Source organism: Lottia gigantea, assembly GCF_000327385.1.
Source record: "Lottia gigantea unplaced genomic scaffold LOTGIsca_175, whole genome shotgun sequence".
In the NCBI taxonomy this organism is placed as follows: Eukaryota; Metazoa; Mollusca; class Gastropoda; family Lottiidae; genus Lottia; species Lottia gigantea.
This window is the reverse complement of record NW_008708227.1, coordinates 96,738-120,955: the sequence shown is the minus strand read 5'-3', so window position 1 is coordinate 120,955 and position 24,218 is coordinate 96,738. Positions and strand designations below refer to the sequence as shown.

Here is a 24,218-nt window from a genome sequence, read left to right as displayed (position 1 = left end):
AGTTGCCAAATGGACTCAACATTCAACATGGTAATCAGATAGTTCCCATTGAAATGAAATTTGATTCCACAGCTACTAAAGACTACATAATAATCATAATCAAACGCTATTATTCTGAACTGTCAATGCTTTCCCTCATGTATATGCGAAAATTTTGGTTGTAGCTTATAAAAGAAATTACAATCTTGGCGATTTTGCCCAGAGTATTCTTGAACTATTGCAGTATGCCTCCTTATTTTAAGAGTAAATAGTTCTTAATTTCAATAATAAATCAACCAAGTACTAACGATCTGAACCGCTAAACGAAACCCGAAATCCAAACAACATATTGCCGAAACATTAGAAGCAGCTATGATGAACTAAGTATGTCAATCATAATTGAGTGTTTTATAATGAAATGAGGGGTGAAGTGCATAGAAGAGAAAGCACATCCACCATTGCTGCTAATCAATGTATCATGTTATACAACAGATTAATCGATTTCTAAGATTTTAGGAAATATGTTTCAGAAAAAATTCCAGAATAGTGCCAATATATAGGCTACAGTATATTAAGTGGCAGAGTGTGTGAGTCTTTTTCATCAATAATTAGAAGTTACTACTTATTTTCACTTAATCAATATTCTGTGGCCTTGGTCATTGCTTTACTCGAGACTTTACTTTAGACTCGTCTCAATACGTCTTAATAAAACCCAATCTTGATTGAATCTTGTTGGTGTTTAATACAGTTGTGTTATTCGTCCTAGTTTTTCAACTTGTAACCTTGTATATTGTATTGTAAGTAAATTTCGGCTCATATTTCGTCAGTGTTATTATTGTCTAGAAGCCGATCAACAACATATTTCTTTTCACCTTCAGGTAAGCAACAATTTTACTGTAATTTTACCGGAATTCGTAACGATATTTGAAAAAAGCTAAAAGTTGGATATCAAAAGAAAGCTATTTTGAACAACGTAGCATAGGCATATTATTTCCATCTAAGTTAATGAAAGTTATGAACTATGCACTAAGCTATATCTAACTGTATATTGTAAAAGTAAAATATAATATGTAGCCAAAATAAGACTCAATTTTAAGAATTTAGACTGATATTTAACATTGGCAAACAACCAAAAGAAAAGATATTGTACTTTTTTATATCAATTATAATGTTTTGATTTTTAGTAAAAGTGTGGTAATTGTATCACGATGGTAATTGAGAATTCAGTTCGTTATATCGTCGACCTGATCAACAAATATGTTCCAGAAGACGTCCACAAATTATTACCAGAGTCACCACTATCACAAGCACTGCTAATTGGTACAGCCACTGGATTATTAGCCTATTTGATATTCAGAAAACGTTACAAGTTGCCACCAGGACCATTTGCTTTGCCAATTGTTGGAAGCCCAATTTGTAAGTGTTTGTAGCTATTCGCCGTGGTACGTGGTAGAACTCATATGGTTCTTATTAATAAAAATAATTTTCATTTTCTGATTTGTTTCTGTAATGTTTATAAGTAATGCTAACAGATGTATGTGCCACTGTATACGATTGCATTCAATTATTATTACTTATCGATATTTCATTAACTATAGTATTTCACCAAAATACATCATACGAAATATCGTGTAACTAAAATGAGATTTGTGCTTGGTGCAATGATAGTTTTCTATATCAGAATTGATATTTATATTCCAGTCTGGTCTACTAAGAATATAGGTATTGCATTTCGAGAACTTACTAAAACATATGGTCCGGTTTTTACAGTTTATCTCGGTAAGAATATATATGTTAGGCCTATATACCTTCTTGACAATCAGTTAAACGTTGACCTATTTGACTAACAATAAAAGGGGTGTGTTTAAAGAAGATATCAGTACAATACAAAAGGGTTTACTAACACTGGTTTGGAAAATGATATGATCCATCATATATATTCTTATATTAGTCTCAAAATGCGACATATTGTTGGGCGTTGAATAATGAATGGAAGAGACCAAACAAAATGATATGATAAAGCCAACGCTTAGATAATTCAGAGTTGTAGGGTAAAAGGATTAATCTGTTATTGGGAAATTATTACATATTAAGAGATTATAAGAAATGATAATATATTGGAAATAATTTGGTATAGGAAATAATTTGGTATTGGAAATAATTTGGTATTGGAAATAATTAGATATTGGAATTAATTGAGTATTGGAAATAATTTGGTATTGGAAATAATTTGGTATTTTAAATAATTTGGTATTGGAAATAATTTGGTATTGGAAATAATTTGGTATTGGAAATAATTAGATACTGGAATTAATCGAGTATTGGAAATAATTAGGTATTGGATCAATATTACAATAATGTTTTGTGGAAATCTATATTATTCAATTGTAAATATGTAAAAATATGGAGGGTATATTTTTTTCAAATTGCATAAAATGCAGGATTGAAGACTTTTTTCATTTTTTTTCAGGGGGCATGTGCTTACACGTTTAATACGGATTCGGAAGCATTTGCCTTTGGCCCCCCTTTAATCAAAAGTTCTGCCGCCGCAACAGTGATCGAATACCAAATAGCTAGATCAACAAATGAACACTTAAGCAATTCGCAGTCGACGTCACCTATAACATAGTCATCATTTATTCAATATTTTCATATTTTACAGGACCACAACGAACAGTAGTTTTAAATGATATTAACTCTGTAAATGAAGCTCTGTTAAAGAAAGGAGCCCATTTCTCAAATAGACGACAGTTCTATTCAAGTACGTACATGTTAACTTACATTCAATATTCGCATAAATTTAAACCTTTAAATAAGGATTGATGAATTTCTTGGTAAAACGGCAATACCACATTAAATCTATAAATCATTATAATAGACAAAATCAATTAAAAGAGATCATCAAATTAACAGTTCTTTCACCCTTAACATTCAACTTTGATTTTTGTCATACGAGTAAGTAATTTTAATCCGGTATTAAAAAAAGTCTGTGTTCTGACCTCATGAAATGAAATAGCTAGTCAGAAATAGCTGGTAAAAATTGGTTAAGAAATAGGTGGTAAGAAATAGGTGGTAAGAAATAGCTGTATTGGGTAAAATTGGGCTGTTTTTTGCTTGAAGGATTAACGCATAATTATTTTGGAGTATAAGTTTTACTCGAATCTCACGTTCAAATCTTTCTGATCTAGTTCACAGAGTGTTAAATAATAGCGAAGATATAATATTTGACAACTATGGTACAGCATGGAAACTACGGAGAAAGTTGGCTTCAAGAGCAATAAGGTATAGCTTCATTTCGGGTCAAGATGACATCCACCACTTTTAATTTCGGCATTTGTGAACAAACTTTGATGTATAGTTGTTTTTAAACATAGGCGTAGGATATGGGAGCACCACCCTCCCCTAATATTATCTTTTCGGACAGCGACCGAAAATACCTCGGACAGACAGGTAGTGTTTTTCGGATTATGCTGTAAAATCAATTAAGTTCGGGCCAACCAGATGATACTTTGGAGCAGTATAAATAACTAATTGTCTTGCTTGTGTGGATTTTTATTCTGATTTTGGACACAATGCCTTCAGTCTGTTAGTTGAAAATTTTACTATCCTAAGAAAGTTGCTGATGGGCAGTTTTTTTTGATTGCAGATTGTTTGTGACCAGTAACAGTTTTAATCAAAAGATTGAAGAAGCTGTATCCAAAACGTTGGAGGCCATGTTAAAGGAGCCTAGAGAGTTTGATCCCAAACCGTACATGTTTTATGTTGTGTTAAACATCATAGCTGGAATGTGTTTTGGGAAAAGGTAGGGTTTCTCTCATTCAATTAGAATTAGATCAAACTTTCGTTCCGTTTTTATACGCCCATATTATAATGTGGTATATTGTCGTCGCCCCTGTCCTTCGGTCCGCCCGTCCTCAATTGATTTTAATGAAATTTGGTGTGATCATTTATGTTAATGAGATCTTGGACAAGTTCGTATTTGACGATCTTTCGATGAACAGTTTTTGAGGTATTGCCCTTGACTTCTGAAAAGCGGGTCAAAATTTGTTTGTGAACAGGATAGAGACTACAGTTTTTATCCGATTTCAATGAAATTGGTGTGAATATTTAAAATGATGAGATCTTGGACAAGTTCGAATTTGGTTATCTTTCGATGAAGGTTTTTTTGAGTTATTGCCCTTGACTTAGGAAAAACTCAATAGAGACTACAGTTTGCATCCGATTTAAATAAAATTTGGTATGATCATTTATAATGATGCGATCGTAGTCACGATTGAATTTGACGATTTTTCAATCAACGAAATTTGAGTTATTGCCTTTGACTTAGTAAAAACGCATCAAAATTTGATGCTAATTATCGGATCGATCTGAACATTACAGGATATAGACAGAATGCCAATACAAATAAAACTGCGTCATCAAACATTTTGAATCACTTCCGGTTTTGGCTTTAGAACTTCCGGTTTCTAAAAATCACCTGTGGCGATCCTGTTTCCGGTGTAATTCACAAATGTAACAAATCTGTTGGTGTCAAATCAGTGAGCTAGAGTACAAATCAATCAGATTACGTAATTTTTTTGTTTGAGCAAAATATTACATACTTACTTCAAACATACCTCCATATAAAGCTGTAAATTCGCAAGTTATTTAACCGTTCGAATATTATTCTTAATTCTTATTCAGAACACATACTACAAATGTGTAATACTTAGTACAGAAAAGTATCTGTTATAAACCTAAATAGGCAGACGATGCACATTGGAGATATTTTCTATTTAAGAAGAATGGATTATCAATTCCTGTAGCGTTCTTACTTTGTTGGCTATATATAAACATGGATCAAGTACAATTTCTTTCAACTAAATTTGGAATTCCTTCATTATAAAGACTGTAGATGAAATGTGAAATGCAATATGCCAATAAGCATCTGTTTCTAGTTTTGTTTATCCCAACCGGTAGCTCAAACGTGAACGAAGATAGATAGTAGATAGTTGCTCTGAGTTCAAATGGGAATTAAGAGAATGAGCCCAAACAGATAGACAATATTATTGACAATACTTGGTATTACTAAGTTTTAATTTCTTGTTCAAATATGGTAGGTTGTTTTCAATGTCATAAAATTATTTCCTTCGGTGAATCTAGGCCATTATGAAATTGGTCTCGCTTATCCAGAGCTAGCACACATAATAATTACTCCAACATTGAAAAATAGCAAAAGTTTCATTTTGGAGTATGTTATGGCCAATACAAATTAATAAGGCCACTTAAAATTACCGATAAAATAGACGATAGGCCAAACCAAGACGATATTGGGGTTTATAATGAATAAATAATATATATATACCTCTCCACCCGAATTATTTCTTATGCTTGGGGTAGACGAATGTATTTTATTGCTCGATCGCAACAACGAGTGTAATTATATACATTATATATATATTTAAGAAATGCCCTAGAGTTTCAATTTCTTGTGCACTAATTGCAAGCTTAAAAGCACCAGAGTTGAAAGCTTACAGGCTAGAAGTATCAAAAGGTTCGAAATCCATGGGATAATGTCTCGTTGCCATTCTCGGAGCTGTTCACAGTTCTAGTTAACTTTTATTTTTAATATAAGACACCTAACCCGATAACAAGCAGACGTCATCCAGTTAGGTCAAAAGGTTAATTTGACGAACGTTCAAGGGGGCTGTCGTAAGACTAATTTAATTTAATTCAAATTAGATTGGGTCTCTCCCAAAATAATTTTTACGATGAAATCGGGATCTTACCAAGAATTGTGTTTCTTTAACTTGCCAAGACAAACAATCTGCTTTTCTCGAATTAAACCCATCTTCGCCTACCGGCATATAGCTGCCTAAGTCACAAAGCTTCCGTCGCGATTTTCCTGTTGGTATTTGACAGACATAGACTTACTTCACCTGACAGTTTTTGTATTGGAATGAGTATAGCATTTTGAAACTAATCTTCACAATGTCAAGCTATTACGACTTTATCTAATACCTTGACATCAATTGGCATTTTTATTGCATCAAGGAAGTTCGTGATTTGATTAGATTGTACACTAGCGAATGCAACCAATAACAGCAGGAAGACTACGAGAATAACTATTGACTCTCGTCTAATGTGTTGATATACGTAACAAACTCTTTATTGTTGTGTAAAATCATACAAGATAAGTGCCTAATTATGTCAAGGTCTGAGACGGAATTGACATTGTGAAGATTAGCTAACAATTCATATTGCATCGTTTTCCAGTTATGCGTATGGTGATCCCGAGTATCTTGACTTATTGAACAACTTAGAAGCCAATAATGCAGTGCAAAATGACGGATTAATATTTGAGAATATATTTTCCTGGTTTGCTGGAATATACAAAACGAAACGATGCCGAACTCAAGAGGATCTGATGGAGAAGTTCTTATCCCACGTTGGTGGTTATGTCGAGGAGCACAAAGCTAATTTTCAACCAGGTTCGTAGGCTTTCGTAATATTCACATAGCGTGAAATTCTGAGTAACAACAAAATGTTTTTGTAGGTTTTGTTTTAATATTCCTATATCTACAATATTGATGTATTGAGTACTATTTTAACAGTGACTCTTTTTTGATATTATCTTCTGAAAATGGAAATCAACACGAGCACCAATTACAAGGACACAGGACCTATAACATTCTTCAGAAAATTTTTACCAGAACAAGCGTCATTTTTATACGCCTACATGAAATGAGGGGAGGGAGGGGCGTATATTGGCATCATCCATGTTCGTCGGTCGGTCCGTCCGTCCGTCCGTCCACAACTGTACTCTAAAACAGATTTGCCCTTGTTCTTGAAAACGCATCCAAATTTTAGATCGTTGACAGAGAAAGCACGACTCTTGCTGGATTGGTAATATTATTAAGTATCGCCCCAAAGAAGTGTATGGCTGAAGGGTGACTATTTCATACTGGTGATTGTTACTGTACTGCCAAATATTTTTATTCAAAATCAAAGCTGCCATTGGGCGTATATTACTATACCTAGCAAGCTATTTTACTTTAGAAAAAGAGAGATTTCACGTGATTCATCGTATGATTTAAGATTTCATTGGATATTGATGCGCTGAAATAATGACCGAATTAAAAATCACACGATGAAACTGCTGTCCCCACCCCCTTCACTGAAATGCTTTATTTAATATGAAAATATGAAAATATGAAAAATCTTGTTTAGGAAAGATCACCGATTTTACCGACAGTTTATTACAAGCTCAACTTGATATTGCTGCTGAAGGAAAAGATGACATGTCCCATTTAAAACCAGTACATATCAATTTAATAATTTTTGATATTTTCATTGGTAAGTTGGTAAATTGTTCATAATGTCTGTCGTCGGCCAAGATATTTCAGTTAAATAGAGCAAACTAAATTGGGATTTGTGAATCCGAAGCCACATTCAACATGATACGAATCCTTACACAAAAAGCTGCTATTTGTTAAGCTTCTATTTTTATGTTGGTCCATCTTGGATCCTATGCCACCCGGTAATCGAGACCCCGATTCTTTGTGTGTTCTCCTATTGACAAAGAGTTTTTGCTTAAATTTAAATAACCCTATCAACCTTATCTTTCAGCGGGTAATGACACCTCAAGAAACACTCTTATCTGGACGTTGATGTTTATTATTGGTACAGATGGAGTTCAAAATAAAATCCAAACTGAAGTTGATAAAGCAATAGGTACGGTCAATGAACAAGCTACATAGATATTTTATTTACCATAAAGTTTCCCAGAATAGTTTGATACCAAAGCACGTTTCAAAGAAGTCGTCGCCTTCTCATTTTACTGACAGTGATGATTCTTTATATTTGTAGGAAAATTAAGGTTTCCGACCACTCATGACCGGAATAACCTTCCTTATACTGATGCAGTTCTTCATGAATCCATGAGACTTGGACCAGTTGCTGCTACTGGTGTTCCTCATAGTACATCCTGTGATACTACTCTGGGTAGGTACAATGTGTAGCCACACTGGATAGCCTCAATAGGCGACCATATGGGATCGTGTTTTACTACGACTTAACTTTAGTAGTATATACATGTTTTTAGGATACCAAACTCACTCAAATGACCTATCGTATATTAGTTATCTTGAATTCTGTCCCTTTACTGAGTCATTTAGTCCACATTATTATATTATTGTTGATTTGGGCATGATAATTAAATAATTTTATTATGTTATTATTTTCTATGTAATTGTTGAATGAGGAGTAAGTGAAAATCACTTCAAAATCAAGTGGGTGCTTAGTCTTACTCAATCCATATTAAATAAAAGTTGTAAAAACTGTTTAGGTGTTGGTATATCTCATAGACCTGAATTGATCTAAAAATCTTGTTGCAGGCAAATATGATATACCTAAAGACACGATGATTATGATAAACCATTATTCTTTACACACTAATCCTGATAATTGGTCCGATGTGGACAAGTTTAAACCAGAGAGATTTTTAGATGATGATGGAACAATGGCACCAAAACCTGACAATTGGCTTCCGTTTAGTGCTGGCAGACGTGTTTGCGCTGGTGAATCTTTGGCTAAACCGGAATTACATCTTATATTAGCCTCTTTATTTCATCGTCTGGAATTTTCACCTGCTCCTGGTACTACAATAAATATGACACCAGATTTGTCCCCAGTAACCATGGCACCCAAACCATTTAAAGTGGTAGTGAAGAAAAGATTTTAAATAGATTGAATTTATTAAATAACCATTATATAAATATGTGTAACAATGTTACGATATCTATAACAATGTTCAAATATTATGTTACAATATGTCTGATAATGGTATTAATGTTTAACAATGTTAGGTTATGTATTACAATGTTAAAATATTATGTTACAATATGTTTAATGATATCACAATATGTAGAATAATGTTATGTGTTACAATGTTACAAATTTCTGTATTAATATGCCTCATAATGCTACAATATGTGTAAAAATGTTACAATATGTTAAACAATGTTACAAAATTCTATTATAATATGTTTATAATGTTAAAATATGTTACAATATGTCTAATAATGTTTAAATATGTCTAAAAATGTTACAATATGTCTAATCATGTTACAATATTTTGCAATAGTATATCTAATAATGGTAGAATATGTCTAACAATGTAACAATATTTCTAACAATGTTACAATATGTTTGATAATTTTATAATAATATGTCTTAAATGTTACAATGTATTTTATGATGTTACGATATGTTTAATAATGTTACAAAATTCTATTAGAATATGTTTATAATGTTAAAATATGTTACAATATGTCTAATAATGTTTAAATATGTCTAAAAATGTTACAATATGTCTAATCATGTTACAATATTTTGCAATAGTATATCTAATAATGGTAGAATATGTCTAACAATGTAACAATATTTCTAACAATGTTACAATATGTCTGATAATTTTACAATAATATGTCTTAAATGTTACAATGTATTTTATGATGTTACGATATGTTTGATAATGTTACAAAATTCTATTATAATATGTTTATAATGTTAAAATATGTTACAATATGTCTAATAATGTTTAAATATGTCTAAAAATGTTACAATATGTCTAATCATGTTACAATATTTTGCAATAGTATATCTAATAATGGTAGAATATGTCTAACAATGTAACAATATTTCTAACAATGTTACAATATGTCTGATAATTTTACAATAATATGTCTTAAATGTTACAATGTATTTTATGATGTTACGATATGTCTAATAATTTTACAATATTCTATAACAGTGTCTCTTATAATGTTACAATATGTGTAACAATGTCCAAATATTCTGCGACAATATGTCTTATAATACTAGCTATTAATGAGAACAAACTTTGTAGTTCAAGGGAGATAAAAAAAAAAACATCTAATATTATTACATATTAGTACTCAAGAAATAGACTTCGTCCGATGTGACTGAAACTTGGTGAAGATTTCGGATAATTTCGAACTTCCCATCTGTCTATGAAACTTAGTATGCTTCATGTCGATTGATGATGTCCCAGGCAAATTTAAATTTAAAATCATTTATATGAACGTTTTAGGTCTGCAGTCATCATTAAAAATCTGCTTAGCGATTGTTGGGCAGTTATTTTAGTTGTTGCCCAAGATTAATTTCAAATATGTCAAATTTTGCCTTTGAGTGAAATAATCTTGTTGAACTAGGTGGTCCCATCATGGAGTGATATCGATTTTAGATAATATTATCGTATAATCGGTCATACAACGGACCAAAATTATTGATTCACTGGGATAAATACAATGTTAAAGAATAAAAGGGAATATGCCCAATAGACTTTTAGCTGTTTCTTAGAAGTCTTTAAAAAATCTAATATGATTTAGAAAATTAACACTGCCATAATATAATGTGATGACATCTGCTGGGAGAACTGTACAGTGTTGATAAACAGATCTGTTTCTTGAGATGAATAAAATATACGTTGTTTATAATTAGATCTATGTGATAAATGTGTCCAAACTATTTTGCATTTGTTGTATTTTAAACAAGGAGTGTTCTCTCCATATATACTGATCTTGAGTCCCGTTTCTCAAAAAATCTAACAATCAATATTTGTCACAAGAGTGACATTTAAAATAACAGTTTTCGAAGACTGGTTTTTATGTCATGTACTTTTTGTATTCTTCAATAAACTGTCTACAATATTTCGGACTTTTTTTACGCTTCTTGTTATCGAAGTAGCACAGAATGTAGAAAATATAAAAACCTATATATTTTACACATAAACAAATAAACATATACAATACCGGCTTACAATAAAAAATGGGGAATTGGAACGCATGTTTGATTTAAATGTTGAAAGATACACTCATTTCAAACTTCAATTGAATTATTAACCACTTCGCCCGAACTTCTGAAATGAAACAAACGATTCATCAAAGAAGAACATTTGGTTAATTGGAATAACTGTGACATTTCTTCTCTCTCGTGGTTTTAGGCACAGGGAATATGTAAGAGTTAATTAGATAAACATTTTTTTGTATTTACATTTATTACTTACAGATGTTCAATGATGATCTCATAGAAATAAAAAACAGTACATTTCCTTCCCCTAGTCATTTACTTAATCTTTTATCACGCATAACACAAGTATCATTTTGTTACTATGGATTCCTTAATTTCTATTCTGTTATATTTATGTTGCACCTTATCAATAGGAGTCGCCAATCAAAATACAAAGGTAACACTTTTTCTATTTACTTATTTATTTTCATCTAATGTATTGTAATTCAGTGAAATTTTTTTTTTTGATTATAATCTTTTTTAAAAGTATATGGAGTGTTAAAACAAAAAGGTTTTCACAATGTTTTAAATATTGAAAGAGACATTAACGTCAGTCGTACATAGGTCTCAGAAACGGAATTTCTTTGGCTAAACTAATCAGTCATAGTGTATACAGTTCACCTTCCCAATTTGATCCTTTGAAGCCATGTGTGTGAAGAATTATCCGCATTTGAAAGTTAAAATGGCGACTTATCTTTTCTCGAGACTGTGACTTATATAGAAAAGACATATATAGAAAAAGAAAGTACTAGTTTGGGTAATTTTGAAATTCATTTAAGTACATGTTATATATTCAAAACCCAAATCAACCATCGAACATGGCGAATCTGTCTCTTTAATAGTCAATTGTATAATATTTTCAAATTAAGCCATAATGTAGATTTACTTGCAATATCCTTCTTATTTTAGGGTCCAATAATAACATCATACCATGTTACTACTGAGGTATTCTACCGTTTTGCCATGACCCAAGTGTCTAACCAGATATTTTATAACTCCACAGCTACAGACTTCATTGTTTTTAATCTTACTATACCCGATAGAGCCATGATCACCAATTTTACCATGTAAGTATCAGTTTCAGTTACCATTAACAATATCACCAATTTTACTTTGTAAGTATTAGTTTCAGTTACCATTAACAATATCACCAATTTTACTTTGTAAGTATATATTAGTTTCAGTTACCATTAACAATATCACCAATTTTACTTTGTAAGTATATATTAGTTTCAGTTACCATTAACAATATCACCAATTTTACTTTGTAAGTATATATTAGTTTCAGTTACCATTAACAATATCACCAATTTTACTTTGTAAGTATATATTAGTTTCAGTTACCATTAACAATATCACCACTTTTACTTTGTAAGTATCAGTTTCAGTTACCATTAACAATATCACCAATTTTACTTTGTAAGTATCAGTTTCAGTTACCATTAACAATATCACCAATTTTACTTTGTAAGTATTAGTTTCAGTTACCATTAACAATATCACCAATTTTACTTTGTAAGTATATATTAGTTTCAGTTACCATTAACAATATCACCACTTTTACTTTGTAAGTATATATTAGTTTCAGTTACCATTAACAATATCACCACTTTTACTTTGTAAGTATCAGTTTCAGTTACCATTAACAATATCACCACTTTTACTTTGTAAGTATCAGTTTCAGTTACCATTAACAATATCACCAATTTTACTTTGTAAGTATTAGTTTCAGTTACCATTAACAATATCACCAATTTTACTTTGTAAGTATTAGTTTCAGTTACCATTAACAATATCACCAATTTTACTTTGTAAGTATCAGTTTCAGTTACCATTAACAATATCACCACTTTTACTTTGTAAGTATCAGTTTCAGTTACCATTAACAATATCACCAATTTTACCATGTAAGTTTCAGTTTCAATTACGCTATTATTGTCAAAACAATATCATCAAGTTTACCATGTAAGTTTCAGTTTCAGTTAGGCTACCATTGACAAAACAATATCATCAAGTTTACTATGTAAGTTTCAGTTTTAGTTAGGCTACCATTGACAAAACAATAATGCCAAGTTTACGATATAAGATATAACTGTCCCAGTTACCATCACTTTGAGTTTCAGTTAGGCTACCATTGTCATAACAATATCACCTTATCAATATTTTACCATGTATGTTTTAACCGTTTCAGTAACTATGTCAGCATAGATCATTAAACTCAAAGCAATATCACCTATTTCAGTTTTAACGCATATTGACTGGCCAACAAGATCATCTTTTAGTTTGCACAATTGCAAACGAGTTTAATCGCATAACTTGCCTTTTTGGTAGGTGGCTCTTGGCAACTCCGGTCACCTTCCAGATTGGCATTTGCTATGCTTAAGTGTGTTTTATACCATGTATTTCAGGAAGGTCAACCAGACGTATTTTAGTGGGTTTGTCACAACTAGAGATGTAGAAAAACAAATGAGTTTGTCTTCCTCGGTTCAAGATCATAAATACGGACGACTTATATCCAAGTTAGTGCTTATGAAAATATTTGTTTCTCTATATTGACTCATCGCTTGTGAATTGTCCTTGTGATTCATGAATTAAGAATGACTTATTCATTGGGGGGTAATACGAATTCTGATCAAATTTCTAGTAAATATAATGGGGAGGAAATAATGATTAGGCATTGACGTGGCGCTTACTCTTTCTTTAAAGGTATTCTACCTTTTAGGATGACCAACAATATTGAAATTTCAAAACTTAAATGTATGTGTTTGATTATCAGTGGTCACAACTATACGACAGAATTCCTTTATAAATCCAATAAATCCATAACAATAAGTAATAATTTATTAATAACTAAGTAATTTTGAAACATGCTTGGAACTCTGTTTCAATAATTATTTAGTTTAATTGATATATCGTCCTGAGATTCTATTCTTTAGTCATGGCACCTGGTGCAACTGATGAATATTCACTTGATGACAAAGTTTTAGTTTTGATTCCTTCCGCTAAGAATGTTTCAAAATTACTTTGTTTATTGGATAATTTTTCTAAGTTTTATAGATTTATTGGATTATGGAGGGATTATGTCTTATAGTTTTAACACCATGCCAGTTCATTGATTTATAAAGACTCTTTTGGCCAAGTTTAAAAATTTCAATTTTATGGTCATCTTAAGAAGTAGTATATCTTTAAGTAACATTAATGAGAATATGACTTGAAATGTTTCGAGCGTGTAGCGCATCCTTTTTTACAAGAAATATGAATGAGTCACTGCTAAGTATAGTATTTAGCATAGTCCTTGGAATGAGTATATGAAATGAAATAGTGTGACTTGTGTATATACCGTATACCTTTATCTTATTTTTTTAGCCCAACTAACAGCAACAGGTTTATAGTAAGAGAACATGTACAGGGTCTAACGCGCGTCACTTTCAATGTAACGTACATGGAATTATTACAAAGACGAGATGGACAATTTACCAGTCCTATCTATATAACACCCAATCATCCAGTCCGTAATATATATGTTCGAACTGTTATAAAGGAACCACGTCGAGTTATCAAAGCATATCTGTTATCTAATGATCATTGTTTTCAAGGTAACATTTTGACTCATTTAGAGCTGGTTGCCAATTCATTTATCTGGTATGGCTCCTATTTCTACGACATCTCGGGCATCCAGTGCTCATCCACAGAGTTAACTATTGTTTCTGAGACAAGGTTTGGTCTTAATGAAAGTGTTCCAAATTAGTACAAAATGACTATCATTGGTTGTTTATGGAACATTTGAGCTAATAAGCCTACTGTTCGGATATTTATGCATAAATCAGACAGACAAATGTTTCTTGTCGACTTCCATTAAAGTCAATAACTGTTATTGTCAATATTTGTCATTGAGGAATTGATGTCCAGAACTTTGATTGAAAATTGCCAAGGTTTTATTTTATATGTTGTAATACCGTCCTGTAGATGGAAGACACGATATTGTTGTGAATGCAGAAAAATCTACAATACTAGAATTCAGCCAAAAGTTTACCAAGAAAACATCTCAAGACGTTAAAGGTGTGATGACACTACAGTATTTCCTTGGTTCGTTTTTGGATGCTGGAGATATTTTGGTAGGTTTGATGTCACAGATATATCTTTGAAATGGCAATGAAATTTTCCAAACTGATGTCTATTGTTTCCATGGCATTGGGCTTTATTTTAACATGTACCTTATCTCACGCTCCCAGCCTACACTTCTCTTTGGATATTGTGAAAAACAATATAGCTTTGGAGAGAGACTTAATCTGTAATGAGTCAGATAGTGTGGTCTGAAATTGAGAAAAGGGAGATTAGGGAAATGTGGACGTGTATTGCCATTTTGGTCAAGTTCTAAAATGGTAATAATCGGATGAAAGGTTTCAGAGTTATTGCCCTTGTCTGAGTAAAAACGCTTCAAATTTGGCTTGTATGCATGATAAAGGCTAAAAATTTTATCCGATCTTCATGAAACTTAGTATGCTTGTAGATATTGATAAGACCTCAGTCAAGTTCGAAATTGGTAATAATCGGTGAACGCTTTCAAACATATTGCCCGTGACTTAGTAAAAATGCGTTAAATTTGCCTTGTATGCTCGATAAAGGCTAGAATTGTGATCCCATCTTGATGAAACTTAGTATGCATGTTTATATTGATCTCAGTAAATCTTGAAATTAGTAACAATCGGATAGATATTATAAGACCACTACAGACTTTGTTATCATTTCTGACAGCTGGTAGTAGGCTACCTTGCCTGGCAAGCTATCTTTAGAGTATACATGTAGATTGTCTAATAATGGGAATGTCCTTCCATGATGTCTTTTGGGAAAATTTGATGTTTTATGCTCTATAGAGTAAGGCAAAGTCCTGATTTTAATAAACATTTGTAGACCAACAATGAGTGTCGTATTTAAAAACATTGCAAGACTTACCCCACGAGTTCCAGCTTGAGGCAACGTTCTATGATAGGCTATATTTGCTAGATGGGTTACTGAAATTATTGATTCTTTTGATTATTATTCTTTTTAGATGTCGAGAGATTATTACATTCATTACTTCTCACCAAAGATTTCTAAACCAGTTCCCAAAGACGTGTTATTTCTGCTGGATATCAGTGGTTCTATGGCCAACAATAATAAGTTAAACCAATTGAAGAAAGCTATGTCCACCATACTGAAGACAATTAAAAGCTTTGATAGATTCAATATCATGCTCTTTTCCGAGCACATTTCCCTTTACAAAAGGACTGCGTTTGTGTCGGGGTCAAAGATAGGCAATGCTATCAAATACATCAATGCCTTGAAACCAGCTGGCGGTAATGCAGAATCTGTTTCTTGATTGACTTAAGATCAGTGGCGGCGCCAGCCTCCAGAGACTGGGAGTACAAATAGGGGGCACTCAGTGGGATTGAATTCACAATGAGGCAACTTTGTGGAGGGGTCTCATTGCTATCCTCTCATGGAGCCTCTAAGAGGGTTCTCCCAAGAATTTTTTTGGGCAAAAACGTATAAAAATCATTAAATTTTTTTAATTGTGGGTACAATTGGGGGTGCAAAGCGCAATGGCGCCGCCACTGTTTATGATTCTTAATGTTCCCATCATGTGGCTTAAAAGATAATAATCTCAGATAACCTGAGGACAATTGGATTGATTTACGCAAGAAGCTAGACATATATCCAAACAAATACATCATCTATTCCAATAGGCTACAATTTATGCATAGACAGTGCTTAGATAAGACGACTATTTTGCCAAATTTTGTCTTGCCAATAAATTTAGTCATACTAGTTTTGGTTTTACTGCAAACTTTCACCTTTTGAGCTGTTATCATAGTTATTTTAATTGAATATCTTGATATTTATGTTTCAGATACTGATATTTCCAAGGCTATATTGGGTGGAATTGAATACATCAACGAATATTCTAAAAATAGTAACAAATCCTTTATATTCTTCCTGACAGACGGTCACTCAACTTCCGGTATATCCGATACTCGCAGAATTCTGGAACTGACAAGAGCAACTAATAAATATGATGTACCAATATTTACCATTGCGTTTGGAAAAGATGCTGATTGGCATTTAACTCGAAGTCTGGCCGCGGAAAATTTTGGTATTAGCAGACGAATTTTGGATGGGTCATCTGCATCAGCAAAAATAATCGATTTCTATAATGAAATATCCCCAAGCGTCATGTCCGCAATACAGTTTAGGTATTATCTGAATGGTTTACACCAAGTCAATTATAATTTGATCAGACAAAATCTAAGAAATTACTACCGTGGTTCTGAGTTGGTCGTTACTGGTCGACTTCAAACAGCTCAGAGGATTTCAAACTATAAATATTTAGAGAGCAGAGTTGATGGACTGAGAAGATCTGGTAATATTTCTTTAACTAAATCATCGCCTCAATACAATGGTAACTATGATGGTATGATCGATAGGATCTGGTCATATTTAATGATTGAAAATTTGATAAGACAACATCAACTAGCGTTAGATTCTACTGAGAGAAAACGAATTAACACAAGACTTCAAAGAATGGCTTCGAAGGTAAGAACAGGTCCGTTGCTACAGGGGTGCATAAAAAGGGCTAAAAAAGTCCCGTTACTGCAACTAAACACCATACGGATATATTACTTACTCCTCCGAACAATTAAGTCTGGCTACGGGCATGGGTAGCAAATCATCTTTGCATGTCTGAAGATAATCCATTTCAGGCGTTCATACTGCATTATATACTATATAGACATTGTTTTAAAATATTTAGTCTGAAAATTGCTAAAATATTTTCAGTGACTAATCCCCTTTAAACATGTCTTTGTTTTTCTTCAGTATAATGTAGTGACACCAATAACAGTTATGTTAGCTGATGCCTCTACCGACGGTTACTATGGTGAAAATATCAACAGTTTGAATTCTGTTAATCCCCTAGAGCTACACAATGCAGATCCTATAGTTCTTAAGTCCGGTATGAAAGTTTAATAGACGAGCCGTCTTTTCTTGAGTCGCTGCCATATATAGAAATGTATCTATAGAAATAGAAAGTGAAATTCCTAGTTTGAGGTATTTTTGAAGGAATTCGGCGTTTTTCGTACATTTCTAGTACTTCTGAAGACCAATTACATATATTCAGGACCCAAATCCCTTACAATGGCATCTGTCCCTTTAATTATATCGTCTGAAAGAAGTGTATGACTAAAGGTTGAATATTTCATACTGGTAATGCTTGCTGATCTGCCAAAAGTTTAAACAAATTTAAACGAATTTAAACAAAGCTGCCAGTAGGCGCGTGTTACCTTTCCAGGCAAGCTATCTTTCATATAAAATTTTTATATTTAATATTGCAGTTATTTTGGGATGTATTTTCTTCATTGTTTTATTCGTTAACAAAATAGCGGAAATAATAAAACTTGATTTTAGAGAGTTCGTAGCCTGGAAATATTTTAGTCCATTTAAGTGATATTGTCATTTTGAAGTAAACTAGTGTCCAAAAGATACGATACCAACTTATTTTCAAAATTGTTTTTTACTAAGTGAATTGTCTAATATGAAAACATGCCAATTCGTATTGCACATCCCAAACACAGCATAGTCGATAAAAATACCGGGAACACGTCATCACTTCCGGGAAAAAACGTAAATTTCGTGAAAGTGACATTTCCCTGTCTAGCATGTTCTGCACGTGCATAAAAACTGTATAAAACGGCTGATCAGACACGTTGATATCACAGCAACAAAAAGAACACAAGATATGCCACTTTTGACAGCCATCGAGAGAGAGAGAGCCGTTGGAATGGTCCAACAAGGAGCGACACACGTCGACGTCGCCAGAAGGTTAGGCTGCGCACGCATCACTATCACCAGGTTGATGCAGCGGTTACGTCAGACAGGTCAGACGTCAGACAGGCCCAGGAGTGGAAGACCACGAGTAACCACGCTCCATTAAGTTCGGTACATCCGGGTATTACACCTGAGGAACCGCACCGTAACAGCGACGTCCACGGCGGCTACAGCACTGGGACACAGGATCAGTCGACAGACCGTCTACAGGAGACTACGGCAGTATGGTATCCGGCCACGTCATCCCTACCGCGGATCGCTCCTGACGCCTCGACACCGGAACAACAGACTGATCTGGACCAGGCGAGTTCGACGTTGGCAACGGCGGGACTGGGCACGTGTTATGTTCTCTGATGAGAGCAGATTCCTCATCTTCAAAAACGATGGACGGCAGCTTGTATACCGACGATTTGGTGAACGTTTGGCGCCTAACTTTATCCAACAGGTCCGGTCGTTTGGAGGTGGAGGTTTAATGGTTTGGGGTGGCATATGTGGTGACGTCAAAACGAGGCTTGTCGTAATTCGTGGACAGCGTTATATTGATGACATCCTACGGCCTGTTGTGGTGCCCTTTATTCAGCAACAGACCTCGTGGACTCCATTTTCCAACATGACAATGCAAGGCCACACACAGCAAGATTGACACAGAACTTCCTTGCCAACGCCAACGTACAGGTTTTGCCATGGCCCGCATGTTCACCGGACATGAATCCCATCGAGCACTTATGGGACCACCTCGGTCGGCAAATCCGACTTTGCCGTGTGCCTCCAGTCAACGTCCAAGACTTGGAACGATGTCTTCTCGAGGAATGGCAACGAATCACTCCCAACGTCATCAGACGTTTGACGGCATCAGTCCGTAGGCGTGTTCTGGCATGTATTGATGCTCACGGTGGACATACCCGCTATTGACTTGACTTTGTGACGTGTGGTGTGACATTTCCCGTTGTTTCTGTGATCAGTGCTCTAACGAAATTTTCTTTTTTTGACCCCACCCATCTTTAAAGGCTTGTCATATTGGTTGTACAGATTTTATTGAAATGAAATTTTTGTACAGATGTTGTGAAAGGATTTCTCAAAAGCATAACACCAATCCTAAACTTCTGCATTGTTTAGTTTTTCTTTTATGTCGTTGCAAACAGGTGGTATCGTTTCTTTTGGACACTAGTTTATTAACGTAAGTTTGCTTAGGTCGATTAGTAAGATAAAAAATGATTTATATTTTTTCAGAACGAAAATCACTGAAGCCACCAAGTCGTTTCATTAGTGAGGGTAAGTTCTTTCCTCTCCTGTGTTATGGTTACTGTCTTGCCTCTTCTTGTTGTGGTTACTGTCTCTCTATAGTGCTGTGGTTACTGGCTTGCCTTTCCCGAGTATTGGTTTCTGTCTAGTTCCTGTATTGTGGTTACTGTCTTGCTTCTCCCGTGTTATGGTAAAAGTATTGCCTCTCCCTTGATGTGGTTACTGTCCAGTGGCGGAGCCACAGGGAGGGGGCGGGGGGGCATATTCTTGAAAATTCGGGTAGAACTTCAAAGTCGATTTTCCCGAAAGATTTAAAAAAATACGAATTTCTGTTTTCGACTGAAATAGATAGAAGACATGTTCAACTTTCGTTTGCAACAAAGATTTTACCTCTGGGGTAAAAATTGGCCGAGTTATGGCCATTTTAGTGAGGGGGTGGGGGTCGGCAGTCTGCCTATAGAGTCCCATTGCACTGGTTTGAGTGAAGACCAAAACTTTGACAGGCTGCCGTTCGAAGACTATCAGAGCTGGAAAGTTGAAATTTGCACTGAAGTTGTTGTGTTCCAAATTTCAGCCTCCTATCATGAAAACTCTGCCTGTTACAGCACTTTCTGTCTCCGACTTTTTTCCCAAACCAAAATATAAGCGATTTTCCTCTTGAAATCAAGGGTACAACTTCAAAGTCGATTTTGGCCAAAGTTTGAAAAAAGTTAGAAATCCCGGTTTCTACTGAAATAGATGGAGGAAATGATAAGCTATCATTACAAACAAAAATTGTACCTCTCGGGTCAAAATTGGCCGAGTTATGGCCATTTTAGTGAGGGGGTGGGGTCGGCAGTCTGCCTATAGCGTCTTTCGCAGCCCCGAAGGCTAGTTTTTCGGGCAAGGCATTAAAAAAAAATTTTTTTGAACGGCCCGATTTTATTATTCTTTTTTGGAATTTAAAAATGAAATCATATCTTTGCCCGAATATCCTATACTATAACTGTATTTTTTAAAATTGATAGCCCATCCCATAAATTAAACTGAATACTTGTGGATCTCCTAAGGGGGGTAGTATCATGTGTTCTGGAAAGAAAATACTCTGCCAATAACAATAGTGTTTCTCTCGAAGAGTCCCCCCCTGGGACGTAAACCTGGCTCCGCCACTGTTACTGTCTTGCATCTCACATGTTGTGGTTACTGTCTCCCTCATTCTTTCACTACTGGTATACCAAAAGGTTTGGTTTTTAAGACAGCAAAGTGATCCTTTCGATATATATAGCAGGTGTCCATATAAAGTGCTGATGCTTTCCATTACAGGTGGTCGAGATCCTCATTTTGTAATTCAGTCACCTCATGTGGAATATCCGGTCTGTTTTAATATACTTGGTAGTAATAATGACATAATACAGCTACTCCGTGACCCAGAGATAAGTATGTGATATCTAATACGTCTTGGCGTAGCAATCGTTTTTAAAACCTCGTGTTGGTAGTCGTATTCTTGTAAGCTGTAAAGACTGTTGAATAACTGGGATATATTTATATTCATCCAAAGGTAGCAATACCCCGGGTCGTGCAGACCTTTGACAATCAAACCTTCAAATTAAAGTAAATACAATATAGCTTACCATCAATGAAGCAAGGAAAGCAAACGTACTCTCGCAAATCAGCAAATTTTGAAGAATACAAGACCATGTGTCTTTCAAATTAGCATATAATATATGTATTGGTTTAACTTAAATTGCAGATTTAAGAATCAACATCCAAATTCACAAAGATCCTCAAACGTCAGCTATGTTCATAACTGAAGTTGGTGTCGCTACCGGTAAGTTAAAAATGGTGTTCAAGCGCCATTTTGTATACATTGGAGACAAGACTTTTCACTGGAATATCTCTAAGATAAAGGTGTATCAAGAAGCTAGCGTGGAAATTATTGGTGGAAGGAGGGTTAATATAGAGTTTAAGAATGGTATGATGGTACACATCTCTAATAATCCAAGACATAACGGACACTACTTTAATATTGGTATTTCCCGAGAAGAGAAACTGTCGCCAGCTACCACAGGTTTGCTGGGTAAGATCAGAATCTTTAGTAAATTTTCATAAATTATGGTTAATTTATTCTTTCTAAATTTCATCTCTTTATAGTTTACCGCACAATATAGTTTTGCAATTCTTAGAAATCGACATTCTTTCTTAATTTAGTACAGTACACATGACAACATTGTCGGTAAAATGTGGACAAGATGCAATATGGCCAAATGTTGCCAAAATAAATACAAAAATCACTTTTGTTGCCGATATTGATATCACGTGATATATCTTTATAGCCATAATCTTCAAGAAATGTTAAATTATTTACTTTGGTATTAGTCAAAGTGTTAATGAATTATGTTTGCAATTTTTTAGGAATGTTTATACATCACCTCAACAGTCGAAAACCCGATAACCGCCGTCCAAATACCAGGATTCTAACCACATCACTAAATGGATACGCATTAGAATCAAAGGCCAAACTAGTCGAGAGAATCCATCCTCTAACAGAAGAAAACATTACTTGTTGGGCTTTACCAACCAATGGTGAAATTATGAAGACGACATCAGTTTTTAAAGTGAAGAAAATTTTTAAATAAGAATATAGATTGACTAATATAACATATCTAAAAAGACAATTACATGTTTCTTTTGGTTTTTTATGTTTGGGCTACTACAATCAGCATCCACGGTCTTCGCGGTCAGTTTCTGCAAGTTTCACAAAGAATAACAAGAAAAGAACCTGTGGATTTTAAAGAAAAATCTCTAAGGTTGATAAATCTAGTGTGTAGTGATTTTTTTATTGAAACGTCAGAAATGTCAAAAACAGAATCTTCTCCTGCCCTGTTCTGTACAATACATGTACATGTATATAATGTCATTAGAATCAGATTTCATTATTATAATGATGTTTTCAATGCTGTTTCATGATATCTAATATTATCATTTTTATACGCCTGTGTGTGGACGTATATTGTCAGCACCCTTGTCCGTCCGTCCGTCGGTCCGTCGGTCCGTCCGGCGGTCCGTCCGTCGGTCCGTCTGTCCGTCAACATTCGCTTGTAAACGCTCTAAAACTAGATTTTTTGATGAAATATTTTCGACCGTTAGAACAGAGTTGCCCCTGTCCCAAAATCTTGAATATTTACCATCCGCATGCCGTGGTGGGCGTATATGGCTATGGTCCACTATCTTGTAGAGTTTATATATTCAATTCTGTTTCATAATATCTAGTATCATTTTAGAGTTTATATTATTCAATTCTGTTTCATGATATTTAATGTTCTTCTTATGTATAATGCAGAGTTTACCCGAAGTAAACCCTTCGCTGGTGAGTTCGTGGTACGATCCCTCTGTTGGCACAGAATTGGATAAAAACATAATCACAAGCTATTACCAACTGCTTCTAATACCTTGACTGTAATAGCGATTTGATAGGATTTTGCGCTAGCGAATACAACGAATCGGAGCCCTCGACAGATAGACTGCAAACAATTTGGCTGCGCGTGTAATGATTGGCCGTACGTTCATATCGCTTACGAACTTCCGTGATACATGACTAAGGGAAATGGGGGAAGGTAGTATACGTCCATTAATAAATCCCCCCCCCCCCCCCCCTCGGAAAAAAATTAATTGCCCCTTAAAAAAATTCTGATAACCGACCAATTCCAATACTGCAACTAAACACTATGCCCATTTGGATATATTACTTGGCCGTCCCGCGAACAATCAAGTCTGGCTGGCTACAGGATTGTTTAGCTTTTTGAAACGCGACACGATAATTATCTTCCTTATTGTGTAAGCTATTATAATAGTTGTAAACTTGATATTCGGATGAATAATTTATTAATTTTTTCACTATTATGTTGCTTGGATTTTTTTATTTACTTATGTCAAGAAAATATCATGGGAATTGTCACTATTTGTTAATCCTTCTCTCTGTCATGCAAACGCACTGGGTGATGCTTCAATCTCTATTAATATTGGCGGAGTGACATTAATTCACATCCCTAGAAAATACTAAGACTCAAGAATTTCAAACATATTCCCCGTTCCCCGATATATCTGAAGGTCTACCATTACAGTAGTGGCAACAATTCACATCCCCAGAAAGTAATTATATTCATGAATATCAAACATATTCCCCGTTTCTCAATATCTTAATATCTACCATTACAGCATTTGAGAAGTAGGTACCGGTTCGGGTATCTGCCTCGGGCGAGTGAAATACCACTTAATGCAAACTACATTGTTAATTTTCAACCGCC

The 24,218-nt window shown here is 34.2% G+C and overlaps 2 protein-coding genes across 2 annotated transcripts; both read left to right on the top strand.

Moving 5' to 3' along the window:
• The first annotated feature begins 823 nt into the window (after positions 1-823).
• LOTGIDRAFT_201350 (hypothetical protein) lies at positions 824-9,398 on the top strand. Its single transcript, XM_009051939.1, has 11 exons — positions 824-857; positions 1,164-1,395; positions 1,681-1,758; positions 2,642-2,740; positions 3,168-3,261; positions 3,626-3,781; positions 6,235-6,449; positions 7,189-7,314; positions 7,588-7,692; positions 7,828-7,962; positions 8,355-9,398. The coding sequence occupies exons 2-11, from the start codon at positions 1,188-1,190 to the stop codon at positions 8,699-8,701; spliced, it is 1,563 nt and encodes a 520-aa protein (XP_009050187.1). The 5' UTR covers positions 824-857; positions 1,164-1,187; the 3' UTR covers positions 8,702-9,398.
• Positions 9,399-11,152: 1,754 nt separating this feature from the next.
• On the top strand, positions 11,153-22,550 carry LOTGIDRAFT_173861 (hypothetical protein; the record flags this gene model as incomplete). Its single annotated transcript, XM_009051938.1, has 13 exons — positions 11,153-11,227; positions 11,740-11,897; positions 13,239-13,349; positions 14,197-14,426; positions 14,797-14,945; positions 15,881-16,166; positions 16,721-17,403; positions 17,686-17,821; positions 19,924-19,965; positions 21,238-21,351; positions 21,665-21,742; positions 21,788-21,991; positions 22,327-22,550. The coding sequence occupies 13 exons, from the start codon at positions 11,153-11,155 to the stop codon at positions 22,548-22,550; spliced, it is 2,490 nt and encodes an 829-aa protein (XP_009050186.1).
• Between the last annotated feature and the right edge of the window lie 1,668 nt (positions 22,551-24,218).